The sequence below is a fragment of the Octodon degus genome, unplaced genomic scaffold (assembly GCF_000260255.1).
Source record: "Octodon degus isolate 3935 unplaced genomic scaffold, OctDeg1.0 scaffold00141, whole genome shotgun sequence".
Taxonomy (NCBI): Eukaryota; Metazoa; Chordata; class Mammalia; order Rodentia; family Octodontidae; genus Octodon; species Octodon degus.
Window position 1 is genome coordinate 878,257 of NW_004524717.1, and position 26,145 is coordinate 904,401.

A 26,145-nucleotide genomic window follows, 5' to 3' on the forward strand; every position below is an offset into this window, starting at 1 on the left:
CATTTCCTCCATTCTGGATAGGCAGAAACAATATAGTCAAAATAGAGACACTCTCAAAACTGATATACACATTTAATGCAATCCCAGCCAAAATACCAACAGAATGAAATACCTTCACAGAACTAGAGAATGCAATCCTAAAATTTATATTGTATTAAAAGAGACCCAGAATAGCAAAAAATCCTGAGCAACAAGAACACATCAGGAGGCATTACAATCCTGGATTTCAAGTTATACTATAGTGATCAAAATAGCATGGTACTAGCACAAAAACAGACGTGTGACTCTGGATAAAAGAATAAAGGATGCAGATATAACTGCAGGCACATTGAGCCATCTGATCATCAACAAAGGGGCCAAAAACATACAGTAGAGAAAAGATAGCCTTTTAAACAAATAATACCTGGAAAATTGGACATTCACAGGCAAAAGACTGAATCTAGACCCATAAGCTCTCACAGTATAGTAAGCTAAAATAAAAAATGCAGTAACAGTCTTAATGGTAAAACAAATACATCTGCTGCTAGATAAAGTAGGTGAAACTTCTGAAGAAATAGGCATAGGTAAAGACTTTGTGAACAGAAAGCACTTGCACAAGAATTAAGAATCAACAAAATGGGTCACATCAAGTTAAAAAGCTTTTACACTGCAAAAGAAACAACAGAGTGAAGAGACAATCTGTAGAATGGCAAAACATTTTGCAGCTATTCTTCAAACAGAGGACTAATCTAAAATTCAAAGAATTAAAACAAATTAGACACCCCCAAATAAAAATGCAATAAATAAATGGACAACTGAAATTAGTAGACACTTCTTAGAAGAAGTTCAAATGTCCAATAAAGAGCTGGGAGATAGCTCAGTGGCACAGCACTTTTCTGGCAAGCACAGGGCCTGAGGTTTTTTTTTTGTTTGTTTGTTTTTTTAATGTATTTAGTACAGGGTCTCACTACACAGATCAGACTCATAGTGATCCTCCTGTTTTCAGCCTCCCAAGCTCTGGGATTACAGGTGCGCGCCACCATGCCTAGTCTCAGGTCCTGAGTTTGATTCTCTGTACCCCCCCCACAAAAAAACCCCCCACAAGTAACCAGATGTTCAATAAATACATGAAAAAAAGTTTTAGCATCTCTGGCCATTAGAAAAAAAGCAAATTAAAACAACACCAAGGTTCCGTCTTACTCCAGAAAGAGTGACTGTCTTCAAGAAGTCACATAATGCAACTGCCGGTGAAGCTACAGAGAAAAAGAACCTCTTCTACATGACCGATGAAGAAGTGCAGCCACTATGGAAATAAACATGTAAAGTCCTCCAAAAACTAAAACTAGATAATTCTGTTTTGTCCAGCTGTTTCCCTGCAGGTATCTTCCTAAAAGAGTTCCAGATGTCATTTTACAGTGTCTGCATGCATACTTGTGTGTATAGCAGCACAGTTCATAATAGCTAAATCTGGAGAGCAGCTTCTATGTTCATCATCAGATGAATGGATAAAAGCAGTGTAGTATTTGTATACAATGGAGTACTATTCTGCTATAAAGAATAAACCTGAATCATTTATAGAAAATGGATGTACCTTAAGACCATAAAATCAGACACACAAGCTCCAGTGTCACAGAGCTTCGCTTATGAAAGAAACTGAAATATTAAAGAACAAAATAAAATCTAGATAATAGGAAGTAGGAAGGTAGATCTTTTGCAAATAAGAAGTGGAGTGAATCAGAGGGAAGGGAGAGGAATAATTAAGGGTATGTTATGTACATGTACTAGCTTCACACAAAGAATGAGATCAATATGTACTGCAAAACTACTAATGAAAAGTAAAAACTGGAAAAAAAGAGAATTCATTTCCTGGAGGAGGGAACTTACAGAGTCAATAGGAGACTATTGAAGTAGTTTTAAATTACCCTTAAAAGTGAACTGTTTTGTATGAAGCTGAATCAAATCACTTAACTTCTTTAGGGCCTAGGTTATAACTAGTGTTTCCGGTACTCTTGTCTAAAATTAAATAACTGTATTTATGTAGAACCTCTTTTAGCTCCAGAATTATGTGAGTTTGGAATCTTGGAATTTTTCTAAATTTACGAGGCCTCTTCCCATTTCCCTAAGAATAAATGTTGCTATACTTTTCAGACATTGTGGCACTTGGCCATTTACTGTGGACTTTTGTCTTCAGGCTTTCACTATGCCGTGGTCCTTATTTGCCAAGTCTGTCGCTGTCATTTTTCCCCATTAGCCTTGAAAGTTGCTGTGTGCATGTGGCTGCAGACAGGATCTAGGGAGGTCTGTCTGGCTCTGGGCTTGGGGATTCTGTGACCTGGGTCGCTGACACCCTATTTATGGTATGTTACAGCCTCAGAGAGTTAAGGTTGCCTTGATTTTGTTTTCAGTGATGCTGCAAGGCAGCCTGTGGGAAAATGGGAAGATCTGGAGTCACTGCAGGTCTGGCCCCAGAGGGAGTTGAATTAATGTGCACAGCTCAGGCTGAGAAAGTGAAGTCAGTGTAGTTTACTCCCTTGTTCCAGTGCCTCACCCACTGCTAATGTGTTTACATTTGAGCTTTTGCCAAAACTCCTTGGCTTTTTTAAAACGGAAAGTTCATATAGGGAGAAAGGCTAAGGCAGAAAGGGCTCTTTTAGAAACTTTCTCATCTTTATTATTGCAGCTTTCATTGTGGATGCTATGAGCACAAAACACTTCTGAGACATTATTTTTGCTAACTAAATAGGGACCTGATGTGCTCAGTGTCAGGAGGCTGACATGACTCTGAAGGTAGCTGAATTTATTTTGTGGGTTAGTCTGTTCAGATTGCCTTAACAGAATACCAAAGGCTTGGTAGATGGGCTTAGATCAAAGTAAAAGCTGTTTTAGTTCCTCTTGAGTGGTCTCTGGCTTCGAGTCTTCTTGTTGTATCTCCATGTGGCCAAAGATGAATTGTAGAGAAGAGTAAGTTGAGAGAGAGAGGAAGACAGACAGACAGACAGACAGACAGACAGACAGACAGACAGACAGACAGACAGAATGAGATAAACACACACACAAATAGAGAGAGAGAGACAGAGACAGAGACAGAGACAGACAGAGAGGCAGAGACAGAGACAGAGACAATGAGAGACCTGTCCCATCAAATGGGGTTTACTTTCATGATTTAACCTAAAATGAAACCTGATCTATCCCTCTAATTACCCTCCTATCTGCCTATCTAAACCTGATCTACCCTCTAAACCTAATTACTACCTTCCAGAGTTTCTACTTTTCAGATACTATCACCTTGAGGGAAAGGATTTAGATCTTCAGCTTGTGAAGTGTGGGGGAATACACTTAGCCCATAACTGAATATAGGTAAGAGAGAGAGTTGATTGTGTACCCTCCAGTGTTGTCTCCTTATCACAGTTGACATATCAGATTTGTATTTTCTCACCTTTCTTTGTAGCTGGGATGGTCACATGACACTTGTGACCAGCAAAGCAGAGTCAACCAGGGGATGTTGGGAGTGCTTTGCCTCCAGCGGAGAGAGCCAATGGGAGCCTTCTTTGCCTTCCCTTCCTCCTGTGTGCACAGGGTGGGACACTGGAGAGAATCCAGGTCTCTCACAGAACAACCAACCTCTGTAGTAACTTTCTAATGCCAGCATCCTTGTGTGAGCTGAGAAGGAGTCCCAGTGACCTAAACTACTTGTAGTCAGTGTTGCTGGTGCCTAAAGCATCCTCACTGATGTGGTCTGTAAGGAACCTACCCTTCTCCTGGACCTGGCAAGACGTTCAGTCTTATAAGATCTTGCCTATGAGGCGGTCCCACCCCCAGGGTGTCCATTTCACAGTGTGGCTCACACGGTATTTACATGTGAGCTCACATTGATGCTCTGGATAGGAGGTCCTGAATGTCAGGGACCTTCCTTGTTCCCCTCTAGAATTTCAGGGTCTGCCTCATGATCATCATTTGGAGAATGCAGTGAATGTTGAAGTAAGTGAGCAGGCTTGGGATGCTAGTCTTGCTGACAGCTGTGGTCTTCCTGTCTTACATTTGGTGTCCTCCATAATGAAATGGTGGTTGTTCTCAGAAAGCTCATGAGGTGGCCTGAAGAGAAGTGGGAAAACAGGCTTTAATTAAAGGTGCTGGGATGGGTAAATAGCTAGCTGTTCATGAGAGCTTAGTTATTGACAGACTATTCCCCAGATACCAAAAGGGAGACAGGACCCAGTCCTCACACTAATTTCTCACTGTGGAAACAGAAATCAAAGAAGAGTCAGCATATTTTCTTTAAATTATGAAATATTTTAATCATGTAGGAAAACAGATGTTGCTTTCATTTCTGGCATGAAGTTTTCTTTTTTCTTTTTAAGAGTTGGAAATAAAGTCTTCTAGACAGCCACTTCTGCACTATATTTCAGAAATGATATAGTAAGTTGAATGGCTGGGAATCAGAAGATGTTCTTTCATTTAAAAAAATCTATTTGGCCTATAGTATGGCTGAAATACAAACATTTGAGATGGAAAGTTGTAAGATGATAGTATTACTGGCTGCCATTTTACTTATAAGGAAACAGACCCAAAGAAATGGTAAATAAAATTTAGACATTTTATTTAAGGTTCTTTCTACTCTATCATGTTACTAGTAACTTAGTAAGATCAAACTGCTGAATCCCATAAACTTCAAACTGCCAGAGACATACTTGTAGTCACAGAGATGTTCCCTCTATGTTGTGTGTGTCATCAGGCCAGTGTGCCCAGAAGGACCATGGCATTGTCCTGGATGGGCACTGGCCCCAGTGCTGTGCTGAGTAATCTGAGAGTGGACTAGGGAGATGGAGCAGGCTGTGGGTTGGATATAGTCGGGAAATGGAGTCTACACCTCAGTTATTGGGTATCTTGACTTTGTTTTCTAGTTAGCATGAGATTAAAATGGGTTTGCGGTGGTCATTAGGTGTCACATACTAGTGAGAAAGGGGGATGTCTAAGCATTTTATTGTGGAAATGTGGGTTGCTTGTGTCTTGTTCCAAGCCTTCTTCAGAGTGTGGTGGCATGTTGCAGTTGGTTGTCAATAGCTTGGTCTTTCCTTCTCCACTTGTCAGTGGGACTGATTTTCAATTTTTCAGCAAGGTACTTAATTTTGTACTGAATGCTGATGCTTAGGGGAGGGAATATTTTAAGAGGAGAATGATAGGATGATAAGTAGAATCTGAAGAGGGTTTCTGAAGTACCTGGGAATGAATAGTCACTGTTTACTTTTAACATTGTCATAGTGCATTGGCGTTGTCTCAAGCAAAAAAAAAAAAAAAAAAAAAAAAAAAAAAAAGGAAACAGAAAAAGAAAGACAAATCATAATGACTTTGTACAGTTTGGCAGGCTATAGAAGTAGACAAAACTGTGATGTTGTCATTAAAGTACTCTGGAAATTTAAATACGTTTTTATAGTCTTCAAAGATGTCATACAGTTATTGATCTAAGATAATGGTGGTGTCAGTCATGATGCCAAAAATACCCTCCAAGTCATAGAAAATGTAGAAAATCAATTTAGAAAGCTTGTGAGCTGTCAGAAATGAGATCATGTGATAAAGCTTGGACCAGGGCTGGAGCTTGGTCTTCATCCAGGCCTTGCCACCTTCTCTATGAATTTAGTCATTTCATCTTGCTAGGTGTTTTAATTACTTTTCTCTCAATGCTGAGACAAAACACCCAACAGCCAAAAATTAAGGAAGGGAATGTTTATTAGCTCACCGTATGAAGAGGTCTCAGTCTATAATCAACTGGCTCCAAGACAGGGTGACTTGGCAGAGGGACATTGCAGAGGAGAAACAGTTCATGTGGCAGAGAACAGCAAAAGTAAGCAAGCAAGTAATGACCACAGCTCTTTCTATCCCTTGTATTTTATCCAGGCTACTTAGGGTGGGCAGCACTCATACCTTTAATCCTAGTAACATTGCATCAATTCCATGAATCAGTTCCAGTGTCACATACTCTAGATCCAACTGTCTCTGAAAAAACCCACCTATTACTGCTTGTAGGGGACATTGAGGGGACATTTATATGTGAGCCATAATACTGGTCCTCAGTTTCTCTTTTTGTAACGAGGAGGAAGTTCAATGAGTAGTCTGTTGCTTCTAGAGTTCCTGTTATTAAGTCCTTTTGAAGATAGAATCTCTTCCTTTGAACATATTAATTGGTTATTTGGGCTCAGTCATGAATTTTATGTTATTGTTATTCAGATCATGAAGACAGGAATATTAGAAGTTTTAAAAGCTGGTCCAGCAAGAAGTTTTTTCTGGTCGGTGTAGTTTCCTTCCTGTCAGGAATGAGTAGGCCTAAATTAGCCATCTTCTCAGTCCATCCCCTTTGTAATTTCCTGAAAAGAATGACTGAGGTGTTTCCTCCTTTGAAAATGATATAGAGTGAAAGAGTACCTCTTTATTCAGGAATTTGCAACTTAGAAATAAAGTGTGATAACCCCCCCCTTTTTTTTTTTCAATTTTGAATCTGTGAATACAAAATAGCATGATATGAATATTTAAGCATTGTATTATATGTAAAATGTGAAGTGATGCAGAACTCAAAAGAGTTAAAAGAATTGATCAGAATCTGTGTAGTTTTAAAGAGAACTAGAATGGAACAAATGGCCTGTCAACTCCTAGCTTCAGTTTCCCTGTCCGTACAGCAGGATGAATTTAGTATCTCCTTCAAAGGTTGTGTGGCACAAATTATACAGACTAGAAGCATTCATTGCTGGGCACATCCCTGGAGATTATGATTCATTATCTTTCAGCACCTTTGCATGTAACAGATTCTCCAGTGATACTCTTGCTGCTGGTTTTGGGACACTTTGAAGATCTCTGCTGTACTTTTGTACACACAAATGTGCACATAGACTTTTATTTTACAAAACAAAGGGCATATTTTTGGAACCTGGTGTGTTTCTCTTATTTAACACAGCAGGAATATTTCTCCATTTGTTTTTACTATTGCATTTTATTCTCATTATATTTTGTTTTTAAATGTCCAAGTAGTTTTCTATTTTTTCACCATTATGGTTCATGCTGCAATAAATATTGTTTTTTGTTTTTTGTTTTTTTCTGGAACTGGGGATTGAACTCAGGCCCTTGCGCTTGCCAGGGAAGCGCTTATTCCACTGATCCATCTCCCTGGCCCCTAAATATTGTTAATGTATGTTTTAGTCTGTGTCTCTTAACATCTTTGGCTACATTCCTGGAGTAGAATTACAAGATGTAGCCCTTGCAGCATAAGACTAATTTTGTCATCAAGGTGCATAAACTTGGGTCTGTCATACCCATGCTTATTCTTTAGAACATTTCTATTGATGAATTATTATAACTTTATGAGCTTTATTATATTAAACACTGAGTACTTAACAGGAAAAATATAAAAATATTGAGTTTTTAATATTAAGTATTTATAAAAAAGCTTCATCATTTTCAACATAGATTGGTTTGCGGTGTACAAAGTATTAAAGAAATTTCCATATGAATAACAATGAAAATAATAACACTGTACCAAAAAATGATCTTAGCTTCAATTATCACACTTACAGCAGCCTGCACACATTTATGCTGATAGCACACATCTTTTACTTTCCTGACCTTTGTGTAGGACATACTTGACATTTCAGTAGTCTTACTGTTTTGTCAGGAGGTTCTTATTATATTATGCAGTGTATCTAATTTGGACGACCAATACTTCTTCGCATCTAAAAGGGCATACATTTTTATTCCATATTTTAACCCATCACTTTTCCATAAGTCTTTTACATTCCTGCATTCTCTATGAGAACTCCCTGCTAAGTGCAACAGACTTATGAATGCTTTCGGTTCAGCTAGGGAGGTGTCAAAATAAATACATTTTCAAATATGACTGTGATACATACATAATTATTTACTTGCATTTCAGTCTCTGTGTATTTCACAGTATCTCATAGCATTTTGTCTGTTAAAATTTCCAACACTGAATGGCAGTGCTGACCTTCTGTCCAGTACATTTCGCTCCTGCTAAGACCTTCACTATGTTTTCAGACATATTTCTAACATTGAATCCTTCTGTGCTATTTGGTTGCATGGCCATTTTACAACATTTTAACTAGTCAAACATGTAGTCACATTGCTGTTTTGTTAGTCATCTGAATCAAGGAGGTCTGCATTCCCTGTGTCTGGTTCAGTCAGTTCTTGCTCCATTTCTCTGTCACAGGAACTTGGCTTTACATGGCCAGTGTCAAAGTCATCATTCTCATCATTATCCACTCACACCACTCATATGTTATGAAAGCTTGTATTCTATCATAATGGATCATCTTCATGCATGCATGAGTAATCTGATGATTCATTGTTGACCTCTAAAACTTGCACGTCTGGTTTTTCATGTGCCATTGTACTAAATATGGCTACTTTTACCAGAAAAATCAAAAGAAAACTTTTTTTTTGTATAAAACAAATCCTGGAGTGGTACGAGTCTCTGGTACCCTCTGTGATGCTTGGGTAAACATATGCAAATCCAGTTAGAGTGTAAAAGTGGGTCCAAATCTTGTTTTGACACCTTTGCACTTGTGCACACTCCCTGCATTACCAAGTGGGTTAAAACATAGATTAACCCACTCATCATTACCAAGTGGGTTAACACATAGATTATTTTCTGTATCCCTCAGGGAAAGGTACTGAGATGTGCAGGCAGCTACTATAATGCTAAAGTATAAACAGTAGAAAAATAAGGAATAGGTCCACTGGATCCAGGCCTATGATTCAAAGTTTTAAGGATGTGTACATGTTATACCTTTTGGCACTGCCAACAAACTGCATGGACAGGAAGAAGAAAAAGCTTCTAACAAGTAGTCTATGAGAACAGACACTTTCTAAATGTAAGGGGATGAGAAAAATATTTTGTCCTTATGTTAGTAACTTTTTCATGTGTTCTTTGATCTTGATCGCAGTAGGCAAGTATGCATGTGGATTTACAGAGAAGGCAAGAGATGTATGTCAAGAAAAACTAGGGAGAAGTAATGGGGCTAATTTTAGGGTAGTTCTTAGGACTTGTGTGTGTGTGATTCTGCGATATATGCTGACATGTAGGTGATTTTGCACAAAGACAACTAAACATTGCTTTATTTTTACCTTTCATGTATGGTGTACATGTATCACTGCAGCTACTAAGCTCAAGGGTCTGGACTTAAAAGACTAAGATTCTTGTTTATAATATTTAAGAGGCTTCTGGATTTAGTGTTTTAGATTAGTAAAGTCAAGTCTGCAGTCTGACTGGAAGGGGAGCCCTCTCCAGCCCTGGGCAAAGCAGTAATTGAAATTCTTCTAGGGGGACTCGGTACATTGGGAGAGGAACTCAGCATCCATGATTTGGGTTGAGGGTACATTGGGAGAGAGACTCAGCATCAGCATCTGTGCCAGAGACTCATGTGGGCTTCCTGCAGAGGAGGGAGGGAGAGCTTTCAGAAAATGAGGAGGGAGTGGGAGTGGAGAAGTGGGATGTACATGGAGTCTGAGGGGAGCACCCTCTGCATGCTGATCTGGCCATAGTGGTGAGGCCAATGTGTTACCACCCTTGGCTGTAAGCCCAGGTGGTAGAGATGAACAAACAAGCTGAGCTCCTCTCACCTACCAGAACTTTTAACTTGTAAGGCATTTCAGGTCATCAGGCCCATGTGTCTTGTACAGCTAAGGCAATTTCAAGTGAGCTTGAATATACATTTTGTTTTGGTTTAAATTTTTGGAATCCACCTTTTAGTTGACTTTGGAACTAAAGTTGGTGGCTTCTTATTTCCTTTTTCTGGAAGAGCTGAGATTTTGAGAATTGAGGTACCTGAGGGGCAGAAGTGAAGCAGACAGGTTGGGTAGCTGCAATCATCTAACCTAGGACAGTGATTGGTTTAAGGTTCTCCACACTGTTTCTGTGCCCAGGACCTCACTTCTATGCCTCTCCAGGAAGGCCAAGCTCAGAACTGCACGTGCCTTCCTGTGTGGTTCTCTTAGGCCTCAGAGTAACTTAATACAAAGAATTAAAAAAAAAAAAAAGTTCAGGGCAAGCCCAGTACAAAGGCCCTGGGTTCTATCCCTAGCACCACGAAACAATAATGAAACAAATATTGAGGTCTTTGTAGAGTGCCTAGATTTTCATTGGTCTAGGGAGGGAATTCCAGTAAGGCAGAAATGGGGGATGACAGAGGAAGATAGAGGTGTGCATGGGATTTGTATATTCTGCCTGACTAGAGTAGAAGGTTGGCACTGGAGAGCAGGAGATGGAAGTTTGAAAGGTAGCTAAGGATCTGACTATAGAGGAAGTTGAAAGGGATCCCACACAGTTGAACATTTTATCCTAAGATATCAGTGGTGCTTTGTGTGGTGACTGTTGATCTGATTAAATTAGATAGGACCCTGGATTTGGCTGAGGGTTCAGCAAGATTAGGAGGAGGAATGGAGTCCAGTAAAGATCTGGTTTCATAGTTCTAAGAATGAGGGAGAAGGTGGGAACTAGGATTCTAGCAGCAGCAGGAGAACAGTTTCAAATATACTTGTGAAAAAGGTCTAAGGTTGATTTGTTCCACACCAAAGGTATGAGATGGGACACTGTCAGAGTTAACTTAGGTTTGAAGATAACTTAGGTGATGGTAGCTTTGGAAAAATAAAAGGCTTTAGGAAAAGAGGAGTTATTTCTGATAGTGGGAAGACTGTGCATGGTGTCATCTCCACTGGTTTTGACAAACAGTAGCTTCAGACTAGGATGATTGCCTTACAGTGTCAGTATCCCAGTGGGTCAGGGTCTAGCCTCACCTGTTGGGGTCCTGTGCAGAACCAAGGCAGTGAGTGGTACCTACATGGCCTCTTAGTAAATGGTGAGTGAGGTCAGCCTCAACTTTGCACTTGCTGACTCTGACATGAACTCTCCAGGGGACAGTTGAAATGTTAGATCCAGAGCTGGGCCAGGTGGGAATAGCTTAAGTAGTGGAAAGTATAGGAATGTGTGACACTCCAGCAGCTAGCCCAAGGGAGTTACAGGGTTGTGGGACCTGTCCCTGGACAACTGTTGGTCCAGGAGGGAAGAGGCACCCTGGGGAGAAAGCTGGGGGAAGACCCTGGAAGGATGGCCTTTGGGATTGGCTTTCACATCCAGAAGGAGATAGATACCAGATTCCACTTCAGATTTGAGGAGAGTATCACCTGTGAAGAAGCTAGAGCCCATGGAGTCCAAGGAAATGCCCTGACCATAGATGATTATAGGAGGATAACCTGTTAGCAGACAGTGAATATTTAAAGGATGACATTATCTGCTAGTGATGCAGTGGTGACTTTTGTCTTTGACTGGCTTGTGGATCACAGCCCTTGTACACAGAACCTGAGGGTCAAAAGCCTGGGAAGAAAGAACAGCCAAGGGGGCATGTCCAGCCCCTGGAAAGAGCAGCTGGTTAGGAGGATACTTGCCAAGGCTCTTTTTGGGCAACATGTTTCTGAGCTAGTCCCTAGGCCCTGGTAGTCTCCTGGAGTAGTAAGCACCAGTGCATTTTTGTGCTGCAGCTGAGACCAGCCAGGCTAGGACTTGCAGAACCATGAGGGTCAAAGGCTGTGATGTGCTACCATCTTATGCTGTTCTATGTGTCACCATGGCTGCATGGGGCCTCACAGGGTGAGGGTCACATTGCTCTTCACAGCAAGTTCTGAATCTGCCCTGGGGCAGATCTAGTGCCTCACCCTGTGTCCCTAGACATGACTGAGAGGAAACAGTCCTCTGGGGCCAGCTTTCTGCCAGGACAAGGGTGTTGACCCTGGACTTCTGAAGCATTTTATTCACCTGTTGAACTCTGCAGTTTTTTCTTGACTCAGATTCTTCATAACTATACTGACTTTGTATTAGTTTTATTCTTAGAGACTTCTTTCTTTCACATCCTCGACTGTTACTCTTTTCATTATCTCTACATTTTGTCTTGAAGCTTTTCTGTGTTAAGTTTAAATATCTAGCTTTCTAGTAAAACTGGATTATTCAGTAACTGCTTCCTTTTTAACCTTTACTTTGGCTTTATGATATAATTGGATTGGCTAGGAAATGACATTTCAGCAAAATAACTGTGGGGAGCTAGAGGGGAGAAGGAATTTGATTGCTCGAATACTTTGGTAGTTTTCGTGGAAAGCAACCCCAGGTTCTGAGCTCAGCATCAGTCTTCTGAGCAGGCTGCAGAAGCGTCTCCATTGCAAGTTTGGTGTAGTGCTCTCTGTGTTCTTGCTTCTGTCGTTCTTCTTGCATAGCTGTTGCATGAGTGTGAACAGTCTTTAATGGATGCAAATATAAATGCATTAATAGTACAGGAACTCAATTTTAATGAAGCAGCATGATAAACTTCCTGTCTGATACCAGCATGGAAATGTGAAAGTGTAAACTATTACACTGCACTTTAGGACATTTTCATTATCTGTCCATAGTTCACTAAATATTTGGCAAAATATGCTTGTGAAGGGCTCATCCCCTTTCTCTGCTTTTGGCTTTTTGGTGGAGTTCTAACTACTGTTGGTGGTTGGTTTGTTCAGTGTCCATAAGAAATGTGGGAGGTTGAGTAATTTGTAAACATTAATTAGGTTTATTTGAGTTTGAAGAGTTAAAAGAGATGTTATGTTTTTATAGATTCCCTCATATCTATACAACTACTCTGTGCCTAGGATAGTTGCTCATAACAGATTGCTGAGAAAATGAAGACAATTGACCATTAAGTGTTAAAGGTAAGTAGATTAAAGCCCAGAGATGGGAGGTTGCAGAATTTCCCAGGCCTTGTAGGTTCTGGGTGCAGGCTCTACTCTGTGTACTCTTCTTTTGCCTGTCAGAAATTTTCTTTTTGCCCCTTCCCTTTCTCCTTCCCTGTCCTCCTCTGTCACCCCTGTATGTCCAGATTGGAAAAATGAGGATGCCAGATTGGGTCCATCCATTAAAGTATGTCCATCTAAACTGGTAGACTTGTATAGGGTCATCCATTTTGTTGATGCACTAGTTACAAAGAGTCAGTGATTCAATTTGTTGGGACTGTAATTTCCCCTGTGTTGAGCATCTGGCACACACGCAGGTACTATGTATGGGCATGATATACTGTGTTTTCTGTAAGTTATTTCACTGTGTAGAACAGCTATACAACTGTAGGAGTGTTAACTCTGATCTTAGCTGAGGAAATCAAAACTCACATCAAAATCACATAACTGGTAAATGACCTAGAATGAATTCTGATCCAGAATTATTGGTCCCCAACCTGGGTCCTCTTCTCTGTTATGATATATAATTTATGGACTGAACCGTTTCACATGGATGATACAATGACATTGTAATAATACAGCAGCAGATATCGATTTTTAGGTGGTAATGTTACCAGCTATTTAATAGAACTGAATTTAAAAAACCAACTCAGGTAGCAATCAGCATTGTTATTTTCAGCAGTCCAGGGAATTTAACCCTGGGACTCATGCGTGCTGGGCTAGCACTATCACTGAGTTACCCTTAGCAAGAATTGCATTTGTTGCCATGCTGGCCCTGCCCCTGGGGCGTGCTGAGATTGCAAATGAGACTGGGCATGGTGGCATGCTCCTGTAATCCCAGTGTTTGGGAAGCTGAAAACAGGAAGATCATGAAAAGTCCAATCTGTGTAGTGAGACCCTGTACTAAAAAAAAAAAAAAAGCTATATTCTTAAACTGACTCCACCCATTTCTTTCAAAAAAGAAAAAAGAATTGTATTTGTTTGGGTATAACTTTCCTACTGAGAAGAGAATACTCTAGGAAGGTACCCACTAATGAATCTTCAGAGTGAACACACTTGAATAACCACTGTGTTAGGAAACAGTGCCACGTGCTGGGAGCTCCCATTGGTGCCTTCTCCTCCCTGCCCACTGCCACAATAAGCTGATCCTGACATCTAACACCAAGGCCATTTTGCCCGTTTTGGGTTGTTCTCTACATGGGACTGTGGAGTATGTGCTCTTTGGGGTTTGGCTTCTCTGGTTCAATTTATGAGGTTAAGCCATATTATTGCTTGGAGTGTTCACTGATTCATTCTCATTGGTATGGAGTATCCCATTTATCAGTGTACCTGATTTATTTATCCACCCAATTGTTGCTTCCAGTTTTTGACTATTATGAACAGCACTGCTACAGACATTTTTAGGAAACATATGTTTTAAGGCAGATGTCTTTCCTGCCTCCTGTCTCCACTTTCTACAAGATGTTTTTAGCTTAGGATATTATAAAACTATAATGTTAGGTTTTAAAATCTTTTTTGAGAGTCAGAAAATCATCCTGTTAAAAGTCAAACCCAATTCTTTTCTGTTATCTTGAACCAGAAGTATAGAATATTTAAGGGTTTTCCAGTGGAGTTACTCAGACTCAAGTTGAAATCCTGGTCTCATCTTTTAATAACTCTAAGCTGGGTAGCCGTAACAGTATTATTAACTAACTTATTTCTTGTTAATCATTGCCAATGACAACACTAGTAACAGGTGGCATTTATTTAAAGTTTATTATGTTTTGAGATTGCACTTTATATGCATTTCCTATTTATTCTTCATAATGACCAGTATTTTTTTTTTTTTATTAACTGATGGACACTTGCCCATGATCACACTTGCAAGTAAGCAGAAACTCTGGGGTGATGACACAGTCAGCCTGACCTGAGCTGCTGCTCTGGAAACTGACCACCTCATCTGGAGCTAACCCTTGGGCATAGTAAGGTTGGGTGGTGGGAGGAGGGATGCTCACCATCCAGGGCAGACACCATATGTGTCCACTGGGAACTCCTGTCCTTATGTTTCTCTGCCTAACGGTACTGAGGGCTGGGCCTGGGAGGCATGTTGCTGGGCTCTGGGCTACCTGGAGCTCTGGACACTCAGGTCTTTGTGCCACCATCGCCACCTACTGGTTGGTTTCACTCTACCTGACCCAGCCTCTTGACTTCGGGGTGTCACTTGTCTTGGTCTCTCCTTCCTTTAGCCATTTGCTAAATATGGAATATGTGCTGTATTTGAAAATACATTTTTGGGAGATGAAGAAAATGATGAGAAAATTAGTCTGATATTTTCCCATGAACGTCACTGTTTGGAATTTGTACAAAATCATATTGGGTTCCAATTTGCTGAGAGATTATTGTTGTTTTAAATGAATCGCTTGGAATCTTTAGGGTCACTGCTATGCAGCTGTGAGACTTGGCAAAATATGACAGAATGACATTTCTGCCCTTATTCAGTGCACTCTGCCAAAATTTCTCTTCTGAGGGTTGGTATATGAGGCTTGTGGTCACAAAGGCTCACTGAGCAGTTTTCAGGTGTTTTGAGTGCCAAATCCTGTCACTGTCTTGATCTAAGACTGAACTTTTAGGTTCCCCTCAAGGACAGGAAGGTGAGGAATTTGTCATGTGAATCCATTGCTATTTAGGAGAGATGGTTGTCCTAAGTGATTCTTCTGCCTGTCTGGGAACTCGGGGTGCAGGAGACTGTTTTGGATCCAAGTGCCTACTCCCTTTCAGACAGAGTCAGGGCTGGGGTATGCCAGCCTGTGATCTTGAGCTGTAGTTTCTCAGATACTTGGCAGACGCTACCAGGATCTCTTTGGAACAGCCTGAGAAATAGACTCCCTTTAAGGAGGCCTTGGAATACTTTGAGCTTTCTATGAATTGTCACACCTATTTGGAAGTTTAAGTCTTTAGCATTTACTGGGTATAGTATACCTCTAAACTATCTGTATTGCAGTGTAATGGCTATTTTTTCATATTAGTGCATATAGGTATGATTGGAGTTTTAATATTCAGGTAAACACAGAAGTTAGCAAATCTCTAATATCTCATAGAATTAGGTTTTGAATTTTATGTTTGATGTAGAAATGTGCATATATTCTGCCAAAAATATATGTTGAAGAGTCTCAGCTGCACTGAATTTGTTTTACTAGTCTAGTTGTGGAAATGTTCAGTGTGAGTAATGATTTACTTCTGGAAAGCAACAAACACAACACCTATATCAGTCATAGAGGTTGGCCTAGAATAGAATAAATCTTTGGAGGGGGTAGAAACGCAGACTGGAATCTGTGTACGGATGGAATCTGTGACTTATCCTTTGGGATTAGTTTAATAATGGCTTCTATTTTTTGATTAGCAGAAATTAAATGCAGAATTCTCAGTTGGAGTTTTTAGGCATGCTGTATTTGTCTAAAATCAAATTCTCTGTTACTGTTCAACAGCTTAAACTCTTTCAGGGAGTTCCTCTACTAACACATGGCATTAAAAGCTCTATCTGATTTCTTGCTATACTCCTAGACTCTAAATACAGCTGCTAGAATTTCATTTTGCCCATAGATAGTGTGGTGAACTATTTTATCCTTTCCAAATGCACTCCCTGCCCTATCTCCAGTACTGGGGTTGAACCCAGGGTCTTTACCCTGAGCCACATCCCCAGCACCTTTTTTATTTATTTTGAGACAGGGTCTCACTAAGTCACTAGATTGCCTAGGCTGGTCTTGAAGTTGTAATCCTCCTGCTTCAGCCTTCCAGAATGCTCGTATTACATGATGTGGCACCCCATCTGGGTCAAGAAAGTTCTTATGTTTGTAGCATGGATGAATCATAAAACTATTGGGTGTTACTGAAGAGAAGGTCAATGGGTCATTCAGCTGAACTCATACTTTGGAAGAAACCAAATAGAGATTTTTTCCATATTTACAATATGACTAATTTTATTTTTGTCATCTATTTCAAATTATTAGGGAGCTGTTCTAAAATGATTATTACAAATCTCTCTCTCTCTCTCTCTCTCTCTCTCTCTCTCTCTCTCTCTCTCTCTCTCTCTCTCTCTCTCTCTCTCCTGGTTCAGACACTTTTATTCTCCATTATCCTACAGGAAATCAATGATAGTTCTCACTGTAGGTGAGGTACAGAAATTCAAGACTGAGCCTGCATCCAAGTGGTCCTCTCAGAGGCCTCTCGCCTCTTGGCATATTAAACAGAAGCTTTCCACCCAGAAGGCCAGAGCAGCCCTTTCTCCATGGCTGAACAATCTGTTTGCTGGCAGCTTCTCTTCACTTAGATGGTAGTTCTTCCCAGGGTTTTTGCCACATTCATGCCCATGGGAGAAATGGTAGTACAACTTCTTTAAATCTTCGGTTTTGCTATATTTATGCTTTTTTTCATTTTAATGAGAAAAAATAGCAATGAAACAGTTTCAAAACAGGTTAGTAGGACAGTAACAATAATTAATACATTGCATACTGTTGTCTTTGTAGTAGTTATTCAGAGGACAAGATGTAGACATGATGTCGTGTCTAAACAATATTAGTACAAAGCTAAGAAATAGAGTTTTGTATACACAGTTACCCAGGCCTCTGAATAAAATATATAGTAGTCTTGGTAACATAGTTTAGTTAATAATAGCTTCTGTTTATTAAGTATGCTTGAACTTACTTTATACAAAGTATTTATACATACACTTTGATCAATTCTTATGCTGTTCATTTTAAAAGACAAGGAATCAAGGGTCAGGGATGTGGATACTTGTCTAAGATACCAAGTCAGTTTTATTCCTCCTTCATTGAGCCTTCACTGGTTTTCTTTCATTGACTTGATAACTTGAATTTTTTTTCCTTATGGGTCAGTGACTTGGCTGTTAGTGTGAATGTGACCAGAACATGTTTATTTCTAGAAGAGCTGTTACATGTAATAATGGTGTCCTTCAAGGTGCTCTCACTTCCAGACTTGTGCACTCCATCTTTACCTTGGCTCTGGATTACCTGGTGAGCATACACCCCTGCCCACCACCACCCATGGGGTCACACCTGGCCGCAGTGGATGCAGATGCCAGCTGAGGAGCTCCCCTGTTGTGTTACTTTAAGTAATGTTTATTAAGCAAGTCCAAGGGGTCTGAAGGATGTGAAGATAAGCTAGATGTGGTCTTTGCAATAAAGACATTCATATATATATATGAGACATCACAGATTTTGAGATCAGGATATATATATATATATATATATATATATATGATTTAAGTCTTAAATTTAAGATTTATACATATTGCTGAAATAAAGTTGATAAGTCAATGACTATGTGGGAAAAAAACAGAAAATTCTGTTGTCAGAGGTAAGAGAAATTGAATTATAGTGACACATTAGGGATGGCTTTGTGGAAGATCTGCCATTTACCTTGCTAAGGTATGACTGAAGAGTTTGACTCTATGGAGAGCTGGGATGGAGCAGGAAGAGGCCAGGGTGCCTGCTGAAGGATCCGTGTTAGCTCAGGTATCTGGCAGAGGAAGGCCAAGACAGACAGCATTCTGGGACCACTGATGGATAATAACTTTAGTAGTCAGAGCACAGGTGCTGAGATGGAGGGTCCCTTTAGAGCTGTGTTGTCCCCTGGGATGGCATGGGCCTGAAGGTTGCCAGAGGAAACAACAATGAGCAGGGTTATTGAGATAGTTGTGGCCAGTTGCCATGTGGAAAGTCACTGGGAGTGGCCAAAACCTAGGACCTGTGCCACTCGGCTATGAGTGCACAGAACACACAGAGCTGCCCTGGCTGCTTCCTTCCCTTGTTCCTGAGTCTCCTTTCCCCAGAATCTGGTGTTCTGCTCCTGCTGCCCAGTCCTCAGCCCCAGGGCTGTACAAAAGGCTCAGGGTGTGGGCTTCCAGGCCCTGCCCCAGGCCTAGCTATGAAGGGCAAGCCAGAAAAAAGAACAAGGGAAGTGTTTGCTCCTGCATTTCCAGCGGCACCCCCCCTGCTCTTCTGTCTCTATCTTCCTAGCAGGAGACAGACACTGGCCCATTTTAAACCATATTGTTAGAAATAGACTTCCAAGGAACTGAATCTTTAGAGAAGCTAGAAAAAATGCTAGTCTGTCATCCTGTCTTAGGATTTCACTTACCAGAGTGCTGCAGTGGCCACTCCTTGTCTGTTTTCCATCTTTTCAAATCTGCCGCATTGTGCCACTGACCTTCAGAGGGCTCTTCTGTTGAATGGGCGTTTTGGAGCTATCAGTGATTTAGGCCAAGAAACAACTCCTTTTATGGAAGCATAGAGCCTCCTTTGACTACTGATTAACTAGAATGAAACTGCTGCAGACTCAGTAGACAGTCCGGACTTCCCAGAGGTATGCACAGTGTCTTTTGAGACTGGCGTCCTAGGCAGGCAACACCGTACAGCCAGTAGGGTAGGCTGGCCGTGAAGGAGTCACCGACTCACCACATGCAAGGTTTGCCATTCTCCACTGGGCTAAGGCTGCAGTATTTTCACTTAGGAGAGCCGTGTGGATGGTGCCTAAGGAGGTTTGGGTAATTTGTCATCTATTCCTTACCATTTGATAACTTTGAGTCTTAGGTGGATAATGATGTTTATGCGACAGTTCTTAGTTGACTATTTTTTCAATTTTTATTCTCTTTATTTTCACATTAAGTTTCAAAAGCTGTTGCAAGCTCTCGTGCGTGGCTTGTGTGTTTTGGGGGCCAATTTGTATGCTGAGGTGAGGAGGAGGAAGGCCCTCGGGCTGGTACTCACGTGCTCCAGCTTCACTGTGAGCTGGCCAGTAAGACTTGGTGGCAAGAAGTATCCTTTGTAACCCTAACTCCCGGGATGCATAGCAGTGACTGAGTCCATCCAGAGGGTTGCTCTGCTCTAGATCCAGGCAGCATAGAAGAAAGCAGCCTCTGCCTCTTTCTGGGACCCCAGTCACTTTGTAAGCACTGGGAAAGAGCCCTCCATGGCCTCCCCAACATGGACCCAAAAACAGCACCTCCCAGTAACGCACCCTCTGCACCTGTGTGAGGTCTTGGTGGAGCAGACTTCGGTGACCGTCTTACCTTTCTCCTCTCCAGACAGCCTGCCTGAGAACAGTGACCCAAAGGATTCACCCCTCATTCCAGGACACACCATGGCCGAGCCGGACTATGTGGATGCCGACAATCCCGAGCTGATCAGGCCCCAGAAGCTGGTCAACCCTGTTAAGACATCCCGGAATCATCAAGATCTCCACAGAGAGCTGCTGATGAATCAAAAGAGGTAAAATGCTTTCTCAAGCATACTTTTTCCTTTTGGGATTTTCAAGATAGCTACAGTTAGTTTTAGTTGTGTTTACTGTACTTTAAACATTATTTTGCTGTTTGAGTGTAGTTAGGGCTTCCTCCTGCAGCCTTGTCCCTCCAGCAGCTGCAGCTGCCACCCTGCCAGCACTGTTTCTCTGTCCCCTGTGAAATGGTAGAATAATTTATTTTTCTTTTCTTTTTTTGAAGCAGATACTTTATTAACTGACCAAATCATAAAAACACCACGGTATATACCTTAATTAATCCTTTTAATAAGGCTGTTGATCTGATCTTCCCTATTTCCAGCATTTCCACCTTTGACAAAATGGGTGGTCTTTTTCTTCATTCCATCTTGTGGAGATCATAACTTGAACAGCCACAGGAAGTTATTTGTCCCTTTGAAGCATTTTCCAACAGTATAGATCTCATGAATAAGATCCTCCATGCAGATGATGCCGTATTTACCAAGAGATCGAGCAATCAATGAATTATCTGTCAAGGCAATTTACTTCTTACTGATTTTGCCATAGGCATGCTTGTATATTTGTCCATTTACTGACTTCAGGTTTGGGTACCCCCATGCAATATATGGCTCCACAATTCTCAGCATGTTAATTGAAGCCTTGTTAAGTTTAATGAAGGTACCGTTGAAGATATGGCGAAGGTGAAAAAGCTGCAACACCTTGCAGACATTTGAGCTCATACCATTGATACCCCTGATCTGGATGACAAATGCCAGTTTGGGCTCTGCAGGGACATAGAAGTTGCCAGCTTTTCTCGCCATCCTAGCCATTCGGATCTCAGCTTTGTACATCTGTCTGTCTGTACTCCTTATGAAAGTGCCTAGCTTTTTCATAGGTGAGCTTCCACCTCGCCTTGCAAAGCATCTTCTGGGCAAACTTCTTTCACAGGGGCTTTGTCTTCAACTCTGCAAAATGTCTTCACTTTTTCTTAAGGGTTTCTGGTATAGTAAGCACTTTCTTTTTCTTCTCTTCTACACCCTCCATGGTTCCAGCTGGAAAAGAGCGAAGAGTTCCTTTCTTAAATCCAGTATCTTTGAATATCCTTGTAATGTGTGGGGAGATAACAGGCTTGAATGTAAGACCTGCTTGTGTTCGCATTTGTAAGGGGCAGGACAGTCACTAGAACCTTTTCAGACATAATGGATAATGCTCTTATTTTCTGTTGGTTTGTTTTAAAGTAGTAACTTAAGTTTAATATTATCTTGTATTTATTAAATATTTAGAGGACAATAAAACATCTAGCCTATCTTCTCTGTAAGCCATGGTTATTCCCTCTGTGCCATTTGGGGGGCCTAGAGTGTGAGGGTGTATGGGGGAGTGCTGATTTGAACTCTTAAGTGCCATTTTAGTTCAAGCTGCCCTTTTTTCATGAAATATATGGAAAGACTCTAAGTCACAGTAAAGGCTAAAATCAAACCAAATTTTGTAGAATGTGTGTTTTTTGAGTTACAGGCTATAAATTCTTCTGTAAAAATATAATTAATAGTATGGATATCACTGCAGAACATACAGATTTGTGTGATTGAGTCTGTTCCCACATTTTCTAGCAGAATGCCTTTCTTTCTCCTGTCTGTCTTTGTTTGTCCCATTCTTTCTTTCCCTTGTTTACTTAGTGAACACTTTGGTCAGGACCATCTCTACGAATCTGGGAAAACACAGACTCTCCCTTAAGTACCATGGTGTAGAAAGCATATGGCAGCACTGGCACCCTATGGCATCCATGCTGTGTTGGACACACAGAACCCTTTCTGTCATCGTGGGACCATGCTGCCCCAGCCACAGAGTGGCTGATATTCAGGTGTAATGGCAGTGTTCTCACTTTGTGATAAAGAAGTAGGTTTGGGATTGCAGTTGGGACACTCAGTCTCTAAAAAGTTCACATCACTGTGATATGGCCTTTGAGATTATAGAAAAGGTACAAATCTTGCTGCTCACTTAACTTGACCTGCCTTCTGATCTTGACTAACGCATCCTTCTTGAGATCTATTTCTCCATCTATAAAGTGTGAGGAAATCAAATGATTCTCATAAAATTGATAGCATGAATCAAAACACCTATGAAACTGCCCGCATGGGAGGATCTAAAAGGCCCCTTTGTCTTCTGCTTCCCATGTGCATAACTGGGAAGTCTCTATTACTTTACCCCCTTTCCTTGAAAGATTCTAGTCTATCTGGGAGTATGTTTTGGAAGGAATAACAAAAAGGCAAATTTCAAAGTCTCATTCTACATTGAAGGCATAAACAGGTTTTTCAAGGCAAAATCTTAGTTTAGTAGATGCTTTGTTAGAAATGTAACTGGTTTAGAGTGAAAGCTTCTAAAGTAATTTCTTTTGTCTTCATATCTCATGTACTGTACTTTTTAGACACTGTCAGATTTTTATTTCTAAACTTTAGTACCAAATAAATTATATCACACAATACTATGCATGTTTGGTTCAGTATAATCAGTCTTCAGTACTGGTTTGTAGGGTAATGAAAGTCTTCTCTTATTATTTATAAGGGGCCCATACATGTTTTATCTTACCCAGTAATACAGTGTGTTTCTTAGGATTATTCCACCTTGGAATGTGAGTTAGGAGAAACTCAGAATAAACTGAGGAATTTTCTTGAAATCATCTAACAGTTTTTTTGGACTAAAAAGGGATGGAAATAAACACAGGATAAAAGCAGTTTATAGAGGTAAATAGAGTAGCAATACAAATCAGAAAATGGAATGAGGAAGTGAGGGGGAGGAAGAATGAGACCCTTCACAGCAAGCTCCCATGGAGACCTGACCTTTGCTCCACAGAGCTGCACATTTGGCTCAAGTTGTACAGCAGTTAGTTCATTGTTTTTCAAGTTACTCTTTGGAGACTTTGAGATAAAAGCGGTCCCTGCTTAGGAGGACAGATATTCATAGATCTTCTGACTCTGATCCCAGGCTCTTGCAGGCGGAAATACTTGCTCCTCTGTTAACTATATTTTGGACCTGGCTAAGTTTCATGTTAGAAATCTTTGGACGTCTGCTTGATTTCAGTTAGCCACTAGCTCTGAGTGTTAAGGTTTGTTGTCTGGTTCTCATCTTTCATGAGCTTTTTTAGCAGCATGAAAAGACTAATTTTAAAAAGCATTTGGAAGAATTAAGTTTTAGTGGTTGAAATCAGTACTGAAAAGCTGTCTAAGAAAATAATATTTTCAACATAGCAAGAGTCTATCCTTTATAAAGAGTAATTTTTAAGTAAGTAAGCCATTTACTTGAACACATCCATAAAAATTGGTCTTTGGCTTGTGTACATTTCTAAGTCACTGTTCTCTAGTTCCCTGCATTTTTAGTTGACCTTTTTGAAGTGTCTTAGTTTTAAAAGACTAAGAATAGGGTTTTTTTTGGTCTTATTTTTACTATTTTCTTTTTTGGTACCAGGAATTGAACTCAGGGCCTCGCGCTTGCTAGACAGGCGCTGCGCCACCGAGCCACATCCCTGGCCTGATGAATAGTTTTTTAAAGATATTGTGTTACCAGACAATAGAGAAAGATGGGGGGGGGAGTTTTAGTGATACTGGATAAAAGTATTTATGTTTGAATTGTGCAAGTAAAAATGGCTAAGCCAAAAATGTAGCTTATGCAAGTCAAACCAAAAGATTCCAGAATTAAAGACAAAGGCCTGAAATCCAACTGCGTCTGTCCTCTCTGTCCTGCCCCCCTAAGAATCAGGGAAGGGGGGTTGGCTGGGTGGGCAGGTGAGCATGTTCTGTGATGGTCTGAGCCCTTGACCCTCCTTGGCCACTGCTATCTCAGGTGAGGAGGCAGCTTCATACACAGGGCAGTAAGTGTAGTTGGTGTCAGGTGGAGGTGGGAGGTGGGAGGAAGGTGGACGTTTCTAGGAGCCCCTCCACTCTCAGTGATTTGTATATCAGGAGAAACAGTCCTTTCAAGATTGCACATTTCACACACTGGTGGTAGGGATTGAAATTACTTCCATCTTTTGGAGAGCTCTTTGGAAGGACTCATCAAAATACAGTGTGCACAGGTGTTCCGCCAGCAACCCGGCTTCTGCGGATCTAGCCAGCAGAAATTCTTGTGCAAGAGCAAGATGTAAATGTACACAGAGGCTTGCTGCCTTCTTGTTTTTAATAGTGAATGATTAGAAGCAAAGGCCTTTCAATAGGGAAGGAGAAAAATTACAGGATTTCTGCCCTCTGAGGTGTTTTGCAGATGTGAAGGAGAGGAGCGTGGACTAGACCTCATTATCGCAGGGTGCAGACCCTCTCCGGGGACCACCACCGTGCAGAATGCGGTGTGCATGGTGCTTTCATCATTCGCATTTTTTAATTTTACAAATATGGATAACTATCTGATTTTATTTTTATCACAAAGAGTATCTATTCCATAATGTTTAAGATTGACTTGGCCCACTTCTGTAGCCACAGGTGGCTCCCTGACTACTAAGCAGGCTTGGGAATTTCCTAGTCTTGGGAAGCAGGAAGCCAGCTACCAGGACTTGATCACCTGTTAGGTACTTGTTAATGTGTATGTTAGAATCCACTAGAGAGAATCCATTGCTCAAGGCAAGGGATCATATGTAGTTATTTGAGTAACCCAGAGAAGCTCATTGCTGTCTGCCAGCACTGTCTCTAAGTATGACGCGCTGTGGACACGTACTGTCCGTGCTTAACTTCCCCAGTGCAGCAGAGACTTAACCAATCACTTATGATAAAATAATAACTTAACATATATGATTTCTTCACTGCCACAAGCACAGAATATTCTTCATAGAAGCACCATTTTCTGGAGTTTTATATTCCTAAATATTTTATCTTACTGTTGCTATTATGTGAAATTTTTGAGCAGAAAATGAATACCATGTACTAGTGTTAAGCCCATTCATTCACTGCAATGGATTATCAGCTTAGTGTGTCATAAATAAAAAGTATGTGACTTTTGCATTATCCAGGAGAATTTAATAGTAGTTGAAGTTAATTTTGCCAGTGAAATACAGAGAAGGAAAAATGTTGGATATTTAAATTATTCAAATAACTAAATTCTTATTTCTAAAATTTGCTTCCCTGAATTCTGTCTGTAGTGCCATATTAAGGATTTTAGTATGCATAAAACTGAGATCTTTATTCTGAGTATTTAACCTAGCAATCTGTCCTTTGGTTAATAGCCTTTTTAACTGAACAGTTAGAGTGCTTATTCATAGTTTTTATTGCGCTGATCAAAGTTTTAATTTCCAGATTATTTTGTCTGTACTTTTGTCCCTTTTTACAATCTTGATAACTGCAAAGCAAACCCTAATTAAATCATAAAAGTCACTGCCCTCCTTCTGTCATTGGAAACTTAACCAAATTTATTTTTAACCAAAAATTCCACTATTAAACATTAGAAATGTTATTCTGATACTCTACTTTTTATCATCAGTGGGTGAATGTACTAATCTCTGCTTTGAAGTCAGTTTTAATCATGAGTTTCAAAAATCATCTAAGAAGAAGAGGTACTAGAATTTAAAGCAATTCTGGATTAATGAGGAAGTATGAAATGCAGGATTCGTTTACAGGAGTGATCATGTGACCTTGAAAGGAGCTGAGATTGGCGTGATTGTATGTCTTGTGAGCAGAGCACAAATTGTAGAAATTGTTATTTGATTTTTCCCCGTCATTTTATTGATAAACAAATAGCAGTGAGACAGTTTCAAATCAAATTGGTAGGACAGTTTCAATAATTAACACATTGCATACATTCTTCCTAGTGGTTAATTGTTGTACAAGATGCGGACATGATATCCTATTTATACACACCACTAGAACAAATCACTCTATTCATTAAGAGAATATAACTACATGTCTGTCCTAACCACTTTGAATACATAGATACAAAATGGACATTCATCTGTATACCCTTTTTTTTAAAGTTACATTATTTGAATATTATGGGTGTGTAAAGTAGTATTGGGTCCTCCTCTTGATGGGCAATGTCAGAAATTGTTGACCTGAGTCCCCTACAGCTCAACATAACATCATGGCTTTACTTCTTATATTTCGTTTTTATACTTTTCTGCTGGGTGGTTAAGACCAAGGTGAAGCAGGACCTATGCAACAAGAGTTGTAGCTTTTGGGTCTGATAAGGTCA

At 40.4% G+C, this 26,145-nt stretch overlaps 1 protein-coding gene across 2 annotated transcripts in view; it reads left to right on the top strand.

The window, feature by feature from the left end:
- Window positions 1-26,145, top strand: part of Fam107b (family with sequence similarity 107 member B) — a 225,667-nt gene that overhangs the window by 188,854 nt on the left and 10,668 nt on the right. For both annotated transcript variants that reach the window (XM_004641745.2, XM_023701819.1), the window contains one exon: window positions 19,811-19,994. In XM_004641745.2, the coding sequence (XP_004641802.1) occupies window positions 19,811-19,994 (184 nt within the window). The remainder of the gene's footprint in view (window positions 1-19,810; window positions 19,995-26,145) is intronic.